Here is a 20,369-nt window from a genome sequence, read left to right as displayed (position 1 = left end):
CACCCTTCCTGCTGCAGCCACAGGGACTCCTGGGCTGAGAGCTGGCACCAAGCTACACGGATGCAAAATCCACATTCAGGCTCTGAAGGCCTTTATGGCCTTGGGAATTGCTGGAGCCAGCATCTGGGGAGCGGCTTTTTCAGCTGCAGGGGCTGATATTAAGGGCTTGGAGCCCCCAAAAGCTCTGGCCCTCCTCTGCTTTGCATTGCCAGTGCTCAGATTGTTCAAGAGACAAAAGCCAAGCGAGGGGATCCTGCCCTGCTTGCGTTTCTGCTGCTGGAACACGGGCTGAGACATCACAACTCTGGGGGCAGTGATGTTACAGGAGTCCTGGGACCACTTCCATTAGGGCCTGGAATGATGGAATCCTGGAATGGTTTGGCTTGGGTGGGACCCTATAGGTCCTCTTGTTCAGCCCTGAGTAACCTCCCACCTCCCCAGGTTGCTCAGGGCCCTGTTCAGCCTGTCCTTTAATGCCTCTCTGCACAGCCTGGCCAGGGCCTCACCCACCTCACACCAAAGAATATTTTCCTAACATCAAATCCACTCCTATTCCCCATTGGAACCCATTTCCCCTTGTCCTGTCACTACAGTTCCTGACAAAGAGTCACTCTCCCACTTCTCTGTAGCCCCTTCACACCCTGGAAAGGTGCTGCTCTTGCTCTCTTGGCTGCACGCGAGCATCACAGCCCCGTCTCCTCAGCAGCCATCCGTGGCTTCACATGTTCCTAGCGCAGGGCACAAATCAACTGCAGCCCTGCTGCTTTGGTTGGAGCCTCCCAGTTGGATCCTAAATGAGCTGCAGAAATGCCCAGGTGCTTCTGTGACTCCAGTGGATACACAAACGGTTGGCTTGAGATAACAATAGCCCTGCTTTCTACTGCCACTGTTGTGTTGGAGGTACCAACACTGCCTTGTTCCATTTTATTGCAGTGTCCTAGTTTGACACTAGGCTGGACACCAGGCACGCTGGTGCCGAGGCAGTGAGATAATGCTTCAGCTATGCAAAAAGCTGGATGCAGAAAGAATTAATTACTTTGTAAAAGGGTATGTGAATGCAGAATTTTTTGGAAATCAGCAAATTTAGCATGTGATTATGAAATAGGTTGCAATATGAAGGTTTGGAAAGTATAATGTGAACATTAAGTTAAAAAAATGTATAAAAGGTAGTACTGTGTGAAGAATGGAGGAGTGAGTTTGTGCTGAAGCTATGCCACTCCCTCCCGGCATCAAATAAATAAATACCTGCTCTATAGGCCTTTATACCATGGAGTACTGTTTTCTTGCCCAGCTTTAGGGCATCAGCACCATGATCAGAGACACAGACCAGCTTCTGTTCCCACAGTTATCCCTATGCTCTGCACTTCCCCAGGTGTCTGCCTCGATGTTCACTGGGGACCTCCCTGTTTGTGGCCGTCCATTGCCGTGCTCAGCAGGCCGCCAGCTGTGTTTGCACATGAGCTGCCACAGGCAGACACACAGCAACTGCAGCAGAGGCTGGGCCAATTCTTTTTCTTCCAAAATGCAAGAAAGGCAGAAAGGCACAAGGATACATGACAGCATCTCTGTGGAGTCTCTTTGTCCAGCGAAATTCAGTAGCTGTTGGTGTTTTTGTGCTACTGCTAATCCCTTCCACGAAAAACAACATTCCAGGAAGGAGCAACATCATCTGACACATCCCAAGTGTTGCCACCAGTTGTTCCAGGTGCTCTGGCCAACAGTCCCTGTAGGATGGAGCACAGCCCCCAATGCATGTTGGCTTTGGCTGCCCTCTGGCACAGAAGCCCCCCCAGGGCACAGGTCTCTGGGGCAGGAGATGGGCACCAGCACTGCCAGGGCTCGGGGGGTGGCAGGCCTGCTTTGGCAAGGATTCTGACACCCCTGCTGATTTCAGTGGGGTCAGAACAGCACTCGGGCCCTGGCCCACACGTTCCTGGTCTGTGTCACACCGCCACGTTTAGGATGGCCACCAGGCGGGACATGTCCCAAGGAGGCCGTGACAGCTTCTGTGGAGGGCCCCGCGCCCTTCCCGCCACGGCTGCCTCGGCAGCCCAGGGGGCTCCTTCTGCTGCCCTGAGCCCACAGAGCAGGGCAGCCTTTGCTGATGGTTTGAGCTGTTCCTAAAGATCCTGTTGGGCTGTCTGAGACACTTGGGCCAAGGCATTGCTTCCAAGCTGGGCCACTTTGGCCGGGCTGGGTGGAGCCCCAGGGCAGGGGGCAGCGTGTGCAACGGCCCTTGGTGACACGGTGCAGCATGGTAACCGTGGAATGGAACGGGACAGGGTGTCCAAGGGCCCTTTGTGACATGGGGCCTTGACATGGACATTAGTGTTGGCGGTGACACAGCCACACCACAGTGCCTGGTGCACGTGACAGGGCAGGACGGGACAGAGTGGTGCTGTGAGGAGCCCCCGCACGGCACACTCACTCCTTGCTGACCCAGAGCCTTTCTGAGGCGTTACTCCTGCAGGTCACCTCGAGGCCAGACCACAGCACTCGGTGACCTGCAGCCTTCCCGAGGCTTCACTTCTGGTGAGGTGAAGCACCACACTTCTCAGGTGTGCTCGAGCCCAGACCGTGGCATTTCCTCACCGCGGTCCTTGACGACGAGTCTCCTGTCCTTGTGGCACGAGCCCCTGAGACCCAAGTGCAAGACTGGCTGTCCTGCAGCCTTGCCAAGACTTCACTCCTGCAGGTGCCTTCCAGGCACAGCTGCAGGACTTGCCAACTCAGACCTTTTCTGAGCCACCTCTGCTGCAAGTAGCCATGAATCCAGGCAGTGATGTTGAGCAGAGACCTCCGAGTGTCCCCAAGATGACCTGGGTGAAGGAGGAGAAAGAAGGCCCTGGGACTGCCCCAGCACAGCAGCATGAAGAGCTGGAGCAATTCCAGCCACCGCAGCAGGGCGAGAGCAGACCTGGGCCTGCAGCCAGCTTGGCCTTGCCCCATCCCATCCCATCCCATCCCATCCCATCCCATCCCATCCCATCCCCCGGGGACACGTCCATGGACAGGACAGAAGTGGGGCTGGGGCAGACGCCCTGGAGCTGTACTCTGTGCCCTGGGGCCTCCTGGGGCTGTCCCTGCCTGGGGAGTGCAGGGCTGGGCTGTGTTCTCCGGCCTCTCCCGCAGCCCCTCAGCTCAAGCTGCGCTCGCTCTTTGCCAGGAGCAGCCATGGAGCGCACTCGAGAGCAGGAACGCAGCCGTGGCCTCTTCCGCACAACAGCGCAGGTACCTGCAGCCATCCCCCCCTGGGCTGGGCCTGCTGTCCCTGCTCAGCCCAGCACCACGCTTGGAGCATCCATACAATGTCCCTCATTTCTTGCCCTTCTGCTGCAGATGATTTGCAAATTCATGAAGAGAATTCGGGAGGAAGAGACCAGTGCCATGGGCACTGTGGTCAGAGCATACTCTCCCATCTTCAAAACCAAGGCCAGTGCTGCCCTGCTGGACATGCTTGTGGAGGAGGGTCCTTCCAATCCAAAGCAAGTAAGCAGCCTGTGGCCTGGCTTCGATCCTCCCAGGAATTGCTTGGCCACGCCAGCTGCTCACTGCGAGCCTTTGAGGCCGTGGCAGTGCGGTGGGAAGGGAAGCACTTCTCTGGGAAGCTGGGCACATTACTCCTGCTGGCAGCTTTCCAAGTTTCCCTGTGCCTTCTCCAGGTGCTCCCCATGGTGAGGTTCATCCACCAGTGGCTCAAGGCTAATGAGTTTCCTGAGTACAATCTGTGCAGGCCCCTTCTGGATCTGACAGAGGCACAGCCTGCTGACGTGGTGATGGCTCTCCTGCGTGTGGCCCCATGGTGTGACAGGTACAGGGCCCACGTGCCCAGAGGGCTCAGGGCATCCCCCTGCACAGCCTGGCCCAGGTGTCTGACAAACAGAGGATTCCAGGGCCCTGTGGCTCCTCCCTTTGTCAGCCCTGGCACAGCAGCCCCCGAGCCTGCTGCCCGCAGGGGCCAGTCCCCACAGGGCTGGGCTGCCACAGAGGGGCAGTGGGCAGAGGCAGGGCTGGCAGCCAGCTCAGCTCCCTGCTGCTGCCCAGGCCACGGGGATGTGTCCCAGACCCCCCTGACACAGAACTCTGTCCCCACAGAGCTGCTACCACCATGTGGAAGAGCATCATGTGCTCGTGCAGGGCTGCAGAGCCGGCCATGCTGATACTCTTGGATGTGCTGGGCACCTGGCCAGAGCTCAGCATGTGCACCTCCGACAGGGACCACACGGCTGTCCTTGCCCTGGCTGTGAGTTTCTGCAACTGACCTTTGCTCACCCCAAGGTCACCTCTCCCTCAGGTCTCCATCCTCCCTCCTCCCATGGCATCTCCCTGCCTCAGGCACTGGGCTCAAACCTGGCCTAGGAGCAGCTCCAGGGCCACCAGGCCGGCTGCTGTCCCTACATCTCCACTGGCCTCTCCCTGCCACGCTCGGGCCCTGCCACATGGACACCTGAGCACTGAGCACTGACTCAGGCTGCTCTGTCCTTCGCAGGCAACTGTGGTGATATGGAAGATACTCCAGCTGCCCTGTGTCCCACATGCAGTGACAGTGTATTTCCCCCGTCTCTTGGTGCATCTGCTCTTGCAAGTGCTCTTCAGCACATTGGATCTGCCAGAGAAGGTCGATACCTTCTGGAAGAGATGCCAGCAGCAACACGGCCTTGCCATCAGCCCCAACAGGTGCTCCATGCCAGTCCTCCTGTCCCTGCCATGTCCCCAGGGCAGCAGCCCGTGCTCCCAGCATCACCTGGGCTTTGCCGTGCACACAGGTTTGCAGTGCAGACCCTGAAGGCCCTGCTCTGCCGACTGCACTATGAGGATGTGGTGGCGGCAGTGGAAGACGAGTGTGGCTGGGACACGCTGCTGTGTGCTGGCACGCACCACTGTGCTGTGGGTGTGCTGGCCAGGTGAGCTGCCACCAAACAGCGCTTGTGCCCCGTGCCTGGGGTGCCCCACACAGTCCCCGTGGTCAGGGGCCAGAGGGCCTTGTCACCAAGGGATGGCCAAGGACACTGCACAAGCCTGGGAGAGGAGGGTGCCCAAGAGCAGCTGCTTCCCAAAGGGCCTGGGTCCCCTTGCAGGGTGGTGGAGAAGGGCCAAGCTCCTCCTGGGAGTCAGTCCATGGAGAGGTTTGTCCCGCTGGCTCAGGGTCTTGGTTCCTTTTTCCTCCCGTCAGAGCAATGCGTCACGTGTCCCTACCCTTGTGTTCTGCGATTGCATTCTACCTGCTCGGGCTGCTCAGCAAAGACACGGCACACGGGGATTTGGCCGCCATGGCGTTCCTTGTGGAGGTGAGCCTGAAGGGCAGCGCTGTCTCGCTGAGCTGTCTCCCAGCTCTCTGCCCTCTCGGTGCCGCAGCCGCCCGGGACGGTGCCCACGCCCTGTGCTGCTGCCTGGGCCCAGCCCTGTGCGCTGCTGCCCCATCACCGGCCTGTGCCCTTCAGATGTTGGAGTGCCTGGACTCGAGTGAATACCGTGACAGCGTCCTGGAGATCGCATCAAACAAACTGCAGAGCGAGTGCAGGGAGAGGCGTCGCTTGGCACTCAGAGGCCTTGTGGTGCTCGGCAAGAATTCCTCCATGGTGAGAAGGGGGCAGCGGCTGCCGGCGTGGGGCTGGGGAAGGCAGTGGCTTGCGCTTGGTTGGCCTTTGGGCACTGAGGCAGCTGCTGCCAGCTCTCCTGCCTCCTGCCTCTTGCCTCCTGCCCCAGGCCTTTGGCACAGGCCTTTGGCCTCTGGGCCCTGTGGCAGCAGGGTGGCATTTCACACTCTTGTGTTCCACACAGGCCAAAAGAATGTGGAGCCTGCATGAAAGGCTCGTGGAGCTCCTGTGGGAAAATGACAGCCATGTGCTTGGGATGAGCATCGCTCTCCTCAGCCGTTTGTTCCTGTACAATGGTGGCCCGATAACCATCCCCCTCGGCCTGCAGCTGGCTGAGGCGCTCCTGCCGCTCTTTGACAATGTAAGGCTCTGTGTCTCCAGCCATGGCTGCTGCCTGGGCATTGTGCCCTGGGCATTTGCAGGCCTCTGCCCAGGTGGGCCTGAAGCAGCTGATGATGAGGTCTTTATTTCTTCCTTTCGTACAGGACGATAGCCAGGTGCAGCTGTGCTCCATGTTCATCTTCCAAGAGATGATGGATTTAGTACCAAAGGAGGGGAAAAAGGCCCTGAAGTCCCACGTGCAGCAGAGCCTGCTCCCACTCTCCTTGCACTGCCATGACGAGAACCAGCGCGTGGTTGATGTGAGGACTCGGCAGCTGCCGTGGCTCCCTGGCAGGGCGCTCGGCTGCCTCCTGCTCTGCTGCCTCGCAGGCTGCAGCTCCCTCCCGGTCTTGGTCCAGGGACGTGGGTCCTGTGCCCTGGGCTGTGGTGCCATCTCTGGGTCTCTGCTGCTCTCCAGGCCTCCCGGGAAACGCTGCTCTGTTCCGCCCGATTCCTGAAGAGGAAGGATCTCCAGCAGATGCTGCGGGTGGATCAGACCTGGAGGTTCGGCGAGGGCTTGGTAAGGGCGGGCTGGAAGCCCCAGCCCCAGGCTGGAGAAGCTCAGTGTGTGCGGCTGGCAGCTGTGCCCTGCCCAGTGCCGCACCCAGGGCCGCCAGCCTGTGCCCCACACGCTGCTCCCTTCCCTGGGCCCCGCGGGCTCTACTCCAGCCCCCTGTGGCCCCGAGCCGTGTACCCATGGAGCCCCGGCACCGCTGCTCTGTCGGGCAGGCCAGCAGCGCGGCTCCCCGGGCAGCAGCCGGCCCTCTGCCCCCTCCAGAGCCCGGCGCCAGCGGCTGCTGCCCGGTGCCTCAGGGCTGGGCGGGCACGGGAGGCCGGGGCTGGCCGCAGGCAGCAGTGCCCGGCCGAGGGGCAGAGCCCGCACCAACCCTTCCCTCCCGCCGCCCTCTGCAGCTGGCACAGGACAGGAGCCGAGCGGCTGAGCACCTGCACCGGGTCCTGCTGTACCTGGACAGCCCGCAGGAGTCCCTGCGAGCGGCGGCCATCAGGTTCATTGGTGAGCCACGAACCGGGCTGGGCTCCCTCCCTGCCCCGCCGCAGCTCGGCCCCAGCCCCGGCTGCTGCCCCGGCCCTGGAGCCCCGGCTGCCCTCGGGGCTGCTGCTGCCGGCCTCTGGCAGCCGGGCCCTTGGGCTGAGTCAGGATGCGGCAAGGGCCGGGGCTGAGCCCTGCCGGGGCAGGAGGCCGTGTGGCCCCAGGGCTGGCAGCGCCGCTGGCAGGGAGCTGTGCTGCTGGGACCCTGACAGGCTCTGTGTTCCCAGGGATGGCCGGGTGGCACCTCCGGGGGAACAAACGAGAGCTCCAGAGCATCTGTCAGGGTGAGTGCAAGTAGCGGGCTGCCAGCCCCGGCTGCCAAGGGGAGCTGCAATCCCTGCCCCGGCTGCCGAGGGCTCTGCTCCCTGTGCGGACCAGGCCTGGTGTGACCAGGGCACACACAGAGATTTCAGGGGCACGAGTGCCAATAGTGTCCAGTGGCTTTGGGCTGATCCCTTTGGTCCCTGCTCCCTCCTGGCCATGGCCAGAGCCACCTGCGTTGGCCCTTGCACGGGGCTCTCCTTGGGTCCCTGCAGATCCAGATCTGACCATGGAGAACTGTTCCTCTCTCTTGCAGCCCTTGATGACAAGGCACAGGACATCAGCCCTGCCATCAGAAGGCTGGCTCTGGAAACAGCCTTTGTCCTCCGGGCAGCTCCAGGCTCCATCTTGCAGAAGTGGCAAGATGGATTCCGCAGGGCACGCAAGAACCGCCCTTGTCTGTGGGCCCGTGGCTGGCTGTGCTGCTGGAGCTCTGAGGAGAGCTAAATTGAGAGGCTCTCTGTCTGCCGGGGCCATCTGAGCCGGGCAGGAATTTTCTTTAAGATGGTTTTTTTTTTTCCTTCTTCTTTGTTCTTCTTTAATATAGAAATATAGAATTAGAAATATATAGAATATAGATACAGAATTATATATAGAAATATAGAATGTGTTCTCATACCCAGTGTCTCAGGTGCTTTCTCTGGTGCCCAGTGTGCGCAGGGCATAGGGGGAGAGGGGAAAGGGGTGCTTGTGCTCAGCAAGCTGCCCAGGCGTGCAGTGGGGAAGGGAAAATGGCCAGAAGGCCCTCGGCCTTTGGTGCTTCTGCTGAAGCCTTAACGCTGCCCACAGAGGGGCTGGGCAGGGGCTGGAGCTGTGGGGATCGCTGTGATTGTGGTGCCTGGAGATGGGCACGAGGCTTCTCCCAGCCAGGAAGCGCCGTCTGTGTCCTCCAGCCTGTGGGTTGCTGGCGGGATTGCTGAGGGCTCCGAGGCTCTCTCTATTCGGTTCCTCCGGAGCTCCTCAGAAGGGAGCCCTGGGGCCTCTGAGCCTGGGCTCAGGCTCCAGGAAGCCTTGGGGACAGTCTGGGCTGTGTGGGTACCCCAAGGTGCTGCAGGCTCGGCCTCAGCTGCAGGGTGCCAGTGTTGCACGGCTGCAGTGTCCCCATGGGCAGGGTTTGCTTTGGAGCCTGTGCTTGTGGTGGCACAGGGAGCTCCGAACTGAGCTGGGCACGGACCCGCAGCCCAGCCCTGCCATCCTTGCAGCTGCTTTGGGCTGGGGGCCGGAGCAAGGGGAGCCCTGGGATCTGCCCCTGACAGATCCCTTCAGACTGCACAAGGAAATGCTGGTGCTGGTGGCAACCCTGCCCAGGGTAGGCTTGATTCCTTTCATTTTATCCCTCAACACCAGAGTGCATTTAGTTCCTCTCCAGGGATAACACAAAATTCCCTGCTGGTGCCCATGAAGCTGCAGCCCCTCCCGGGCTCACCCCTGCCCCAGCTCTGGGGTCCTGAGCACAGAAGGAGCTGGAGCTGTTGGAGGCAAGGCAGTGGAGGCCCCAGAGATGCCGCAGGCTGGAGCCCCTCTGCTCTGAGGAAAGGCTGAGAGAGCTAGGGCTGCTCAGCCAGGAGGAGAGAAGACCTTGAGGAGGCTTCACTGCGGCCTCCCTGGCTGGGGGCTGGACATGGGGGTGTTCCTGAACACTCATGAATCTCAGCCCAGCCCTCTCCTCAAGCAGAAAATAGAAAGAAAAAAATATTAAATGGACAAAGAAAAGGGGGAAGTGTGTTTATTTATGTATCAAGAACTTGGGGTGAAAAAATTAGCCAGGTGTCCTCAGATCCTTTGTGTGATGCAATGGATAGGTACAATAAATCCAGTGGAATCCCAGTGTTTCCTTGGCTGAGGACAGCCAGCTGCCCCTGATGGGGACACCAGCCCAGGAGGCTCCAGGGCTTTCTGGGATTTGGGAGCCTTTTTCCTCCAGCTTGTTTTCCTGCTGACAGGTGCACAGCTTCCAGGCCACTTCCACTCTCCCAGGCAAGGCATCAGAGGGGTTTAATGCAAGCTGTGGTAAAATGTCTCTGTCCTTCCTCACAGCTATAAACCAACCAAGGAAAGCAGTACTCCTGGTAAAAATCACTGGATCACTTTGGACTTCAGGCTTTAATTTTTACCAAGCTTTGATTTTCATCAGGATTTAATTTTACTCAGATCATCTGACTTTCAGGACATATATTAATCTTTCATTTTCATCAGACAGTGAAAAGCTGTCTGATTGGTAAAAACCCATTGGTGAAAGCTCAATGGGTTCTGGTTATGCTGGTGGGCCTGAGCTTTGTGGGTGTCTCACTGCATTCCCTGGCTTGGACAAGCTGCTCTTGGTCCAAGTGTCCCGAGCCAGAAGCCTGATGAAGAGAAAGGCATATGGGAAAACAAGTTTCAATAAAACCTTTGAGCTTTTGTTATAAATGTTGGGAAGAGTTGCTGACTATTCCTTGCTCACCAGGTAAAGCTAAGGAGTTTTTAAGCATGGAGCTGAGAATAGCAGATTGGCTGGAGAAGAGGGTGATGCCCAGACGTGCACACTGCCCACCAAGGCAGGAGAGGACCGTGCCCTCACACCCCATGAGACAGCCCTGGTGGTTGTGCTGACCCTGTGCCAGGATTCCCTGGGGCTGCTCTGCCTGAGCCCCCCTCAGCCGGCTGTGCTTGTCCTGCCTCCCTCCTCCTGTGGTTGTGCTTCCAGAGGGGTGTTTGTGAGGGGCTGTTGGAAAAGCAGATTAATGAGCGAGACATTGAGAATTAAACCAATCCAAATCCACACAGTAAATAGGGCTGCTGTCAAGTGCCGTTCCCGAGAGAGATAATATCCCTTCCCCCTTAATTTCTTAGTAAATCCATTATGATTAATGCTAGTACAGTGGGAACACTGTTATTATAAATACATGGGTGATGGCAGAGCTGCAGCATTAATAACACTGGGTATTACTTAACTAATTAGCTGCTGTTTTTGGTAGGACTCTTACCCTGCTGCATTAAGCTGAGCCTTGCATTGCAGCCTTCTCTGGGCTGTCTCTGCTGCAAGGACACAAAGTGAGAAGCATCTCCTTCCTTCTGGCCAAAAGCCACCCCCCCCACCCCCCGTGGCACTGGCACTCAGCTGAGCTCCCAGTGGGTTGGTGGCACCTGTGGAAAGCCTGGGACACTACTGATGGAGTCTTGTGGTGTTGGAGACTAGCAACAAGTGAAGGAGGGAATGGAAGCAGGACCTGGCACCTCCAGGTGAACCTCAGCCCTTGGGGACCAGGGGACATGAGAGGACACTGCAGCCCATGGGGACCTGTCGCCCTGAAAACTCAGCTTCTGAGCTTGCTAACATAGTTTTCTAAGGACTTTCCCAGGACAGTAACTGTAAACATAGATATGTGTACATTCTTTCTGTTACACGTCTTCTGATGGGCATTTCTCATGGCCAGTGCAGTGAGAAAGTGTTATCCTGAGCATCCAATGCCTGGCCATGGTAAGAAGCCTATAAATCCTGGGAGGAAAAATAAACTCTGCTCTTTCTTCACCACACCTCAACCTGTGTCCGCGTGATCTATTGATCTTCAGCGGTAACAGGGACCAGGGCCAGCTTGGCAATATTCTTGTCCCTCCTTGTGGCCTCACGGCTTCAGAGCTTCTCTGAAGGATTTTCCAACACCTTTTTTGCTGTATTTTGTTGGGAAGGTAGAATTAGAAAGAAATTATAAATATGACTTTGTAGCCAGAAAGGCTAAGGATGAAATACAAATGATAGCACGGTTTGAATAATTCAAAGAAACCGGGCTAGTATGCCAGAACACATTCTTTCCTGCAATAAAACCAAGCTGAGACCCCTCATCCCAGCCTTATAAGGAAAGGTCTGAAGGACCCTGAGATAACTAAAAATATGCAAAAATAGCGATTTCTATAGGTTGTACACAAATGTTACTATATTAGTATACTTAGAAAGATTGGTTAGTTAAGGAATAGAATATTCAAAAGTATAGGTTATATAAGTAGTGGTATAGAAGAGCTCGGTCTCTTTTTTCTCTCTCTTTTCGGTCTCTTTTTTCTCTTGCTTGCTCTTTTTTCCGTCTCTCTTGCCCTCTCTTGTTCTCTCTCTACCTCTCTACCCCACGCCCTGAAATAAACTTCTAACACTTAACTCGATTATAGAGGTCTTTGCCGTGTCTCTGACCGTCCCCAGAAAGCGTCTCCTACAGATTGGCGAGCCAGGCAGGAGCAGATCGTTTTCTTCAGCTGTAAGAGACCCTCATGGACGGTAACTAAGACTTATCTGTCGTGCCTGCTTTCCCAGTACCGTGAGCAAGGACCACGCTGCTTAGCAGCGAGTTGGGCCGAAGCTCTTTAAAGTTGCAAGGGGAGTTCCTGAGTCCAGAGACGCTGAGGATCGGTGTCTTTTGGAGCTCTGGGAGACTCAGCCCGGGAGTGGAGCACAGCGAGGTGCCTGGCACTGCTTGGTGCTGTGCTGGAAAGGGGTTCTGAGCTCGCTGCAGTGTTGCAAAGCAACAGCTAGAAGCGGAGCTTGGTGAAGGAACCCGAAAAGCAGCGTCTGGAGCCGCAGCAGGGGAGCCTGGCCAGCCCCCACGAGAAGCTGGGATTGGATACGCTGTTTTCTCCGGTACTGAGGTTAGTGCGCACAAGTTTTAATCATGGGACAATCTTACTCTATTCACGACAGAGACCTCTATAAGCGACTAAAACATTTATTACGCTCTGAGTCCAATAATTTACCGAAACAAGAGCTAAAAGATCTTTTAGAATGGACTCTACTTAACTTCCCCAACGCTGACCGTTCAGCTGTATTTACTAGAGATTTTTGGGACATGGTCGGTATTAAACTCTTTAATAATATCTCACACCGCGATATGACTGCCGCGCAGCTAGTCCCAGCGTGTAGAGCTCTCGTAGAACTCTTTCATAATAAGCAACAACCATCAGTGGCTGTCACGTCGGATCCGGTCCCTACTACGCGTTTGTCCCTGGCCACGGAGACCCGAAACGTGGCCAGGCCCGTTCCGGCCCCCCGAAACTCAGCAACTCCGGCATCCGCAGTCTCGCGCGTCCCTTCCCCACCCCCCCCAGCCCCCGTGATTTCGCAATCTGTTCCGGTGACCCCATCCCCCTCGGCGGACCCTGCGGCCCCCGCCCCTGCTCCCCCTCCCCCTCCCGATACTGTTCCCGCCCCCAGTGTAGCAAGCGGCGAGCTCCCCGCTCCCTCAAGAAACCCCGTCTCCGCTGTCACAACCCCCACGCTGCCCACCCCCGGCTCTGCCCTCGCGGTGCACCCCGCCCCTCCCGCTCCCGTCACCGGTGCGACCCCGCCCCTTGACTCTGCCCTTGCGCCTCCGCCCAGCGATGTCATCGTGGCTCCTCCCCCCGTCGGTGCTGTCGCCTCAACTCCACCACCCCTCCTCCCCACCGGAGAATCTCCCGCTCCTCCCCCGCTGCACCCTGCGGCCGTCATCGCGGCTACCGCTTATATTCTCTCTGCACTACAAAGCCACACTGCAGCCTCTTCCCTAACTCCTCCACTACCTCCTGTCACCGCTGAGTCAGCCCCGCCGGCAGCAGCGGGTCACACCTCGGCCCCTGAGCCGACACAGACCACTGCTGCCTCGAAGATCTCGTTGTTTCATTTTTCTCCGCCTCCCGTTTTGCCGCGGCCCGCAGACGTTCCAGCCTCCGCTGCCCGGCCCACCCCGGCCCCCTCAGCTCCTTCTGCTGTTTCTCTCTGGCCACGCGGTCCCGAGCCGCAGCAGGTCCCGGTTCTGTCTGCCACGAGGGCCACCACCACCGACCCTGGACCGGAACTTACACAAACGCAGTGTCAGCCACAGGTTTCCACACGGTCACAAAACACCGCGCTACTCCCGCCAGCTTCTGGTCCTGTGTATTCCCCCGATCCTCTACCAGACCCGGCTGTAATATCACCAAGAACTGCCGCTTCGCTGTCAGATGCCCCCGCGCATTATAACCGCGAACAACCGAAACCTGCTTCCCTGCCCTCGTCCGTGCCGCAGCTCCCAGAGGCTTATCCGCAAGTGCAGCATCCCGTTCTGCCCCCTGACCGTCCCCTATCGCAGCTACTGTCAGCCGACACTACAACTACAAGGCCGCCGCTACACCTGGCTACACAAAAGGTACAAAAGGAAGGGGGAATTTCTAACACAGTATCTGCATTAATAAATACAGGAGAGACAGTGAACTATTCTATGCATGCAACAGCTAATCCCCTGACTTTACCACTTCAAAGTGAGATTGTAAAATCCGAAGCTCCACTACACATAAATTCCCAAGAATGTTATGATGATAGCCAACTTACAAACTGGCTGGAAGTCAAAAGACAAATTTGCAAAGAAGAAAACATAAACCCCCTAGCAATGCCGGTGTTATTTAGTCAGCAGGCGGGCGGTCCAAGAACATGGACAGCTATTCCACCCCAGGAGATAAAAGAACTGCGAAAAGCGATAAAGGACAGTGGCATTTGCTCTCCATATTTTAAACAACTACTGAAAAGTACACTAGAAGAGCATACTCTCACGCCCAATGACTGCAAAAATCTTGCTAGCATTACCCTTAGAGATTCGCAATTTATGCTATGGGAATTGAAATGGAAGAGACTACTCAGAAATGTATTGGACAATTATAGACGTAGTAATGATCCAGATTTGCGTGCTTTCACCCTGTCAAAGCTCACAGGTGAACCTCCAGATGACCAAAATGAAAATCAGATAAACCTGCCTAGGGTAGCATTAGATGACATCAAAAAAATGGCATGGCGAGCCTTCTTGCAAATTCAGCCTGCTGGAACTTTTGAAAAAGCTTGTAACCTTATTAGCCAAGAAGCCTCTGAGCCATTCACAACATTTGTGGATCGTGTAATTCAATCTGCTGAACGCCAGTGTGGTGATGATATAGCCCGTCCAATTATGATACGGGACATTATCGAAAATAATGCTAATGCCGAATGTAAGAAGGTGATCAAAGCCCTGGGAAAAGAAAAGCCAACAGTGCCAGAAATGATAGACGCTTGTAACAAAATAGGAAGTCCACAACATATAGCAGCAATTCAAGCAACTGAATTGGGGAGAACCTTAGGGGAGAAGCTGGAAAAAGCTCTTTTAGCACAAACATCACAAGCTGCAGTAATCGCGGCTCAAGCAGAGGCACGAGATCAAAAGCTCACTGAAATCCTAACTGCGCTACACCTGAATTCACAGAAAACCCTACTGCACATCGAAGTCTGCTGAAACCTCCACACCAACCAGTGACCCTGCAAAAAAGAGCCAAGAAGCAGACGCCCAAGCCTGATCTACGCAGAATCTTCAAAAAGAAAGTGATCTACCAGAAGCAGCTCAAGAAAAAAAAATGGAGTTCTGTCGTTTACCCAAGTGCATGTTGTTTTTATCTTTTTGTTTTAATCTGTATTGTAGGAGACGCTTTCTGGGGACGGTCAGAGACACGGCAAAGACCTCTATAATCGAGTTAAGTGTTAGAAGTTTATTTCAGGGCGTGGGGTAGAGAGGTAGAGAGAGAACAAGAGAGGGCAAGAGAGACGGAAAAAAGAGCAAGCAAGAGAAAAAAGAGACCGAAAAGAGAGAGAAAAAAGAGACCGAGCTCTTCTATACCACTACTTATATAACCTATACTTTTGAATATTCTATTCCTTAACTAACCAATCTTTCTAAGTATACTAATATAGTAACATTTGTGTACAACCTATAGAAATCGCTATTTTTGCATATTTTTAGTTATCTCAGGGTCCTTCAGACCTTTCCTTATAAGGCTGGGATGAGGGGTCTCAGCTTGGTTTTATTGCAGGAAAGAATGTGTTCTGGCATACCAGCCCGGTTGGTTTCTTTGAATTATTCAAACCGTGCTATCATTTGTATTTCTTCCTTAGCCTTTCTGGCTACAAAATCATATTTATAATTTCTTTCTAATTCTACCTTCCCAACACTGTATAGTGAAGCCTTACCTGTGAATCAACCAAAAACTAATGTATGGGTTTCTTTAGCCAGGTCTGCAGGTTCTGACACTATATGTTTATCTGACACAAGCCCTGACAAACCTTTCTCGACTTGTCTAGTTGGGGTACCTTTTCCAGAAGGTTTTGATAATGTTACCTTTGAGAGATATTGGCCATATGATGATCACCCTGAAGCTTTAGATCCTACCCAAAAACACCAAACTTATATTGACAATTCTAAAGTTTATGAATCTGAAATCCAAGAACTTGAAATCCTAGGCTCAGTAACTATGGATATCTGTTACAGCTTTCTTCTCATGGAAGGAGAGGGTCCTCGTTTAAATGTCACCCCATACCATCCAGTTTATAGTAATGTGACTTTCTGGTGTCATCAAAATAAGCTCATTTCATATGTTCAACCTTATGGAAAACAATTTAGCAAATTACCTATACGTTTTCCAAAAGGAATTTGGCTCATCTGTGGAGACAGAGCTTGGCAAGGCATACCCTCGAATATAGAGGGTGGCCCTTGTGCCCTGGGACAGCTTACAGTAATCGCTCCCAGTGTTAAAGAAGTAGTCAAAAAGAAAAACAGAAAAAGTAGATCCCCCACAGGAAATAAATATGAGAATGATTGTGACAGCAACTTTCAGCCTTGGAATTCTGGAGAATCTATTGCTGCGAGTATCTTTTTACCCCAATTAAGTTCCGCAATTGCATTGAAACAGTTGAATAAGTTAGGCTGTTAGCTCAGTAAAGAAGTAAATGCCACGTCAGTCATGATAAGTGATCTACTGACAGATGAAGAAGCAATCAGACATGCCACATTACAAAATAGAGCAGCCATTGATTACCTTTTACTGGCTCATGGACATGGCTGTGAGGATTTTCAAGGCTTATGTTGCATGAATTTATCAGATCATTCTGTCTCCATCCATAGACAGCTGCAAAATCTAAGAGACTTAGCAGACCAAATCACAATCAGTGACCCATCTTGGCTAGATGGTTTGTTTGATAATTGGAGCTTTGCACCCTGGCTTAAGGAACTTTGTAAAATAAGCTTGATTATTTTGATAGTGATAATTGTAGTTTTAATAGCTATACCTTGTATACTCCAATGCATGCAGAAACTAATGAGTAGAACCGTATCTAATATCTTAGTTATTCATAGACAAAACGGGGGAGATGTTGGGAAGGTAGAATTAGAAAGAAATTATAAATATGACTTTGTAGCCAGAAAGGCTAAGGAAGAAATACAAATGATAGCACGGTTTGAATAATTCAAAGAAACCGGGCTGGTATGCCAGAACACATTCTTTCCTACAATAAAACCAAGCTGAGACCCCTCATCCCAGCCTTATAAGGAAAGGTCTGAAGGACCCTGAGATAACTAAAAATATGCAAAAATAGCGATTTCTATAGGTTGTACACAAATGTTACTATATTAGTATACTTAGAAAGATTGGTTAGTTAAGGAATAGAATATTCAAAGGTATAGGTTATATAAGTAGTGGTATAGAAGAGCTCGCTTTCTCTCTCTCTCTCTCTCTCTCTCGCTCTCTCTCTCTCTCGCTCTCTCTCGCGCTCTCTCGCGCTCTCTCTTTTTCCGGCTCTCTCACTTCTGTTATGTTTTGTAACTCTCTTTCGTAGAAATCTTAAGTCTTAAACTCATGTATTCGTATCTTACCCTCTTTTGTATTGCTCTCCCTGAGCCCGCCTTGAGCTCTATCTGTTGGCTCATAGCAGGCTCTCTCTCTCTCTCTCTACCCCACGCCCTGAAATAAACTTCTAACACTTAACTCGATTATAGAGGTCTTTGCCGTGTCTCTGACCGTCCCCAGAAAGCGTCTCCTACAGTATTTCATAGATCTGTGGAATCATTAAGGTTGGAAAAGTGCTCTATGATCATTGACTGCCAGCTGTTCTCCCAGCACTGCTAAACTAAACCATGTTCCCAAGTGCCACATCAACAGGGGTTTGAAATTCCTCCAGGGATGGAGGATCCACCACTGCCCTGGGCAGCTGTTCCAGTGTTTGACAGCCCTTTCCATGAAGAAATTTTCCCTAACATCCAACCTAAACTTCCCCTGGTGTAACTGGAGGCCCTACTCCTTTTGTCACTTGTTGGGAGAAAAGCCTGACTCCCACCTGGCTCCACCCTCCTGCAGGAATGGAATCAGCAGGAGCCCTCCTTAGCTGGGGGGTGGCTCTGCCTTTTGCTGCTCCTGCCTTAGTGCCCTGCCCCTGCTCCCCAGGGACCCCAGGTGCTGCAGAGGGTCCTTCCCCTCCTCCATCCCCATCCCCTGCTGCTCCTCACACAAGCAGGCTGCACGGCTCTTTTTCATCCCTTCAAATTAACACCTACTTAAAATTCCAAAGCAAATACATTTTTAATTTCCTTAATTAAAATGATTTCCTCGTTAGAGCTGAATAATGGGATTTGAAGCACTGAAGTAATGGGGTGTGCCAGGCTGCATGGGAGCTGAGGCACTGGTGAGCACAGTGAGGTCTTGGGAGTGATGGGATCATGTCCCACCTTAGGGAGCCAGAATGAGCCAGAGCTCAGCATCCTTTGCACCTCTAGGGAGTAAAATTCACCCAAGTGGCAGCTTAAAATGATATCCCAGCAGTCACTGGTTTTCCAAAGGTTGAGGGTGATGGATTGCTCCCACTGCCTCCCCTACAGCCCAAAATGACACCCAAAGGGCATGCTGAGGGGGCTGGCCCCTTCTCACTGTGGGGGGCTTTGGGGGGGATCAGGGTCTGGGGTGAATGTGGAGGAAAATCATACCAGGACCCCAAGATGAGATGGGGTGACCTCCTCTCCGTGTGCTGCTTTACCCCAAGATGCCTGCGCCCAGAATAACTCTGGGGTTTGGCTTTGCAGGGGTTTCTCAGCCTGGAAGTTGTGTCGGTGGGATACCAGAGAGCTGTGTGCTGGGGCTCTGGTGAACATGTGACAGGGGAGGAAAAGGGAGAATACATGATGATAATGAGTTAAAATGCATTTAACGAGCTCCTGCTGCCCTTACACACCCCAGTGCTGGGGCTCATGGATGGGAGGTTCTGCAGCAAAGGGATGGATTAGTCCCACTTGGATCTGACTGAAAAACTGCTCAAAGCACAGATTTCCAGCTCCAAACCTCCAAACCCTCTCTGCTGTTTCTGTCTGGATGCCTCCTTCCCCTTCCCAAACTCTCTCCTCTGATGTATTTGGGAGTTTTTCATGTATTTATTTAAATTAATAATAATTTACCCATTAAAATGCTGCAGATCAGTGGGTTCTTCCTGAAGGAGGAGTGTGTTTGGCTCCGGAGGGTTCATTAGCCGCATGTTGGGATTGGGGGGTGCTGTGTATGGAATGATTTATGCACATCCCTGCCACTCGAGCCAATCCAGCCTAGAATAATTCAAAACCAATTCCATAAATCACTTATTAGTTATTACTGAAATATTTATGCAGCAGAGGTGTCTTCCTGTGAATTGTTGGGGGTTTTTGCCAGCTTTTTCTTCACGGACAAAAAAAAAATGTTGACTCTTGGGGCATCTTGAGTGCAAGAAGATCCAAAGTTTTGGAGTTGCCTTGCTCTGCCTGGCTGGGGTTTGAGCAGAGCCTCTCACTACAGCCCCAAGCCTGACCACAGTGTGTGTGCCTGCTCTGTGAGTAACGAGCAGGTATCCTAATTAATCCTCATTTCCAGCAGCAGCCCGAAGGAGCTGCACGATGAGCATGGTGCTGTTTGATGCAGATGAACTGTGCTTTGGTGGGAATTCAATTACCCAGCTTTTCCTTGCTGAACATAATGCATTTGGACGATACAGTAGTTCCGGTGTTAATGAGATGCATTTTCACTGCTCTGAAGTCTGTATTTCTCCCTGTACTTAGTGCACAGCATCCACATTAATTACAGTTCCAGTGGAGAAAAACCCGCAGAGTTACTACCTGCATTTTCCTCCTGGTAATAGCAGTTTCCTTACATGGCCAGGAACATTATGGATTCACTCCTCAGCCACATTTTATACCAAACAACTTGATTGTGATAGCAGGGAGAGAACAACTCTGCTTCCCTTCAGCTGCTCAGGCTGTGCTGTAAAAGGGTCCTTTTGGGGGGGGGGGATGAATCAGATGCATTCAAGTCAGAACATCCTCGGAATAAAAGCATTTCTGGAAGTTGTTTAAAGAGGGTTTTGTGAGACATGTGGAACTCACGGCCAAATTAAACCAGCAGCTGATGGGCCCACACAAAACGGAGAATCCCCTGGGATGGGGGGCTGCAGCCAGCATGGGAAACCACAGGTATTTTATTCCAAGGAACAAACACATTTGTGCTTTGATTTCTTTTTTGGTTTTGAGAGTTTTCAAACTCCCAAGCCTGGCAGCATGGAGTTTCCCTGAGATTTCTCCAGCAGGAGTTGTGCATTAGGGGATATCCCACTGTTGGCTCCAAACCATCGCATTTTGGCCACAGATGTTGTTGTCACCATCCCTGGAAGTGTTCAAAAGCCAAGTATTCGTGGCACGTGGCAATACAGTTTAGTGGGAATGCTGGTGTTTGGTTAAAAATTGGACTTGATGATCTTAGAGGGCTTTTCCAACCTTAATGATCCTGTGATTTCATGGAAAGCTGAGCAGTTTTAAGTTGTGTAAAACAGGAATTCCCAGGGAATAGCACTGCAGAGACATTTAATAAAAAAGTGAGCAGAAGTGTTGTAGCACATCGTATAAATCACTCTTTGACCTTCATTGAACACCACTGCCTCCTCACCTGTTAATAGCTGGAAATCCCTTGTAGCCTCTACTGCATCTTGGCAATTGGCATGGAAACAATTAACAGTTATTAACAGTTTTTTCTGTTAATCATTCATGTCTTTATTCAGGTATTTACACATCTCTCTTTGTTTAAATCTCCCCTCCCTCTCAGGAGTTGAAAGTGCCTGAATAGCGGGTGTGGTTAAAAATATAATGAGGTGCACAAAGTCTTGGCTTCCCTGAGGAGCAGCTGTGCAGGAGGAGGGGAGAACACTGGGATCTGGGGCTGTTGTGGTGGCCATGGATGGCAGA

General features: G+C 53.0%; 1 protein-coding gene across 2 annotated transcripts in view; it reads left to right on the top strand.

Annotated features, from left to right (window-relative positions):
- Positions 1-2,352: 2,352 nt before the first annotated feature.
- The window catches only part of LOC147650238 (maestro heat-like repeat-containing protein family member 7), a 170,312-nt gene continuing 152,295 nt past the window's right edge, over positions 2,353-20,369 (top strand). Inside the window, exons 1-12 of one of the 2 annotated variants that reach the window (XM_086853475.1) lie at positions 2,353-2,905; positions 3,167-3,231; positions 3,340-3,489; positions 3,663-3,811; positions 4,096-4,243; positions 4,490-4,677; positions 4,767-4,904; positions 5,174-5,288; positions 5,442-5,579; positions 5,782-5,958; positions 6,083-6,238; positions 6,397-6,498. In XM_086853475.1, the coding sequence (XP_086709601.1) occupies positions 2,767-2,905; positions 3,167-3,231; positions 3,340-3,489; positions 3,663-3,811; positions 4,096-4,243; positions 4,490-4,677; positions 4,767-4,904; positions 5,174-5,288; positions 5,442-5,579; positions 5,782-5,958; positions 6,083-6,238; positions 6,397-6,498 (1,665 nt within the window). In that variant the 5' untranslated portion in view covers positions 2,353-2,766. The remainder of the gene's footprint in view (positions 2,906-3,166; positions 3,232-3,339; positions 3,490-3,662; positions 3,812-4,095; positions 4,244-4,489; positions 4,678-4,766; positions 4,905-5,173; positions 5,289-5,441; positions 5,580-5,781; positions 5,959-6,082; positions 6,239-6,396; positions 6,499-20,369) is intronic. The other variant, XM_086853476.1, reaches the window with a different exon arrangement.

This window comes from Cyanistes caeruleus, chromosome 16, assembly GCF_971803275.1.
Source record: "Cyanistes caeruleus chromosome 16, bCyaCae1.hap1.1, whole genome shotgun sequence".
Lineage (NCBI taxonomy): Eukaryota > Metazoa > Chordata > Aves > Passeriformes > Paridae > Cyanistes > Cyanistes caeruleus.
This window is presented reverse-complemented; position numbering and strand designations above follow the sequence as displayed.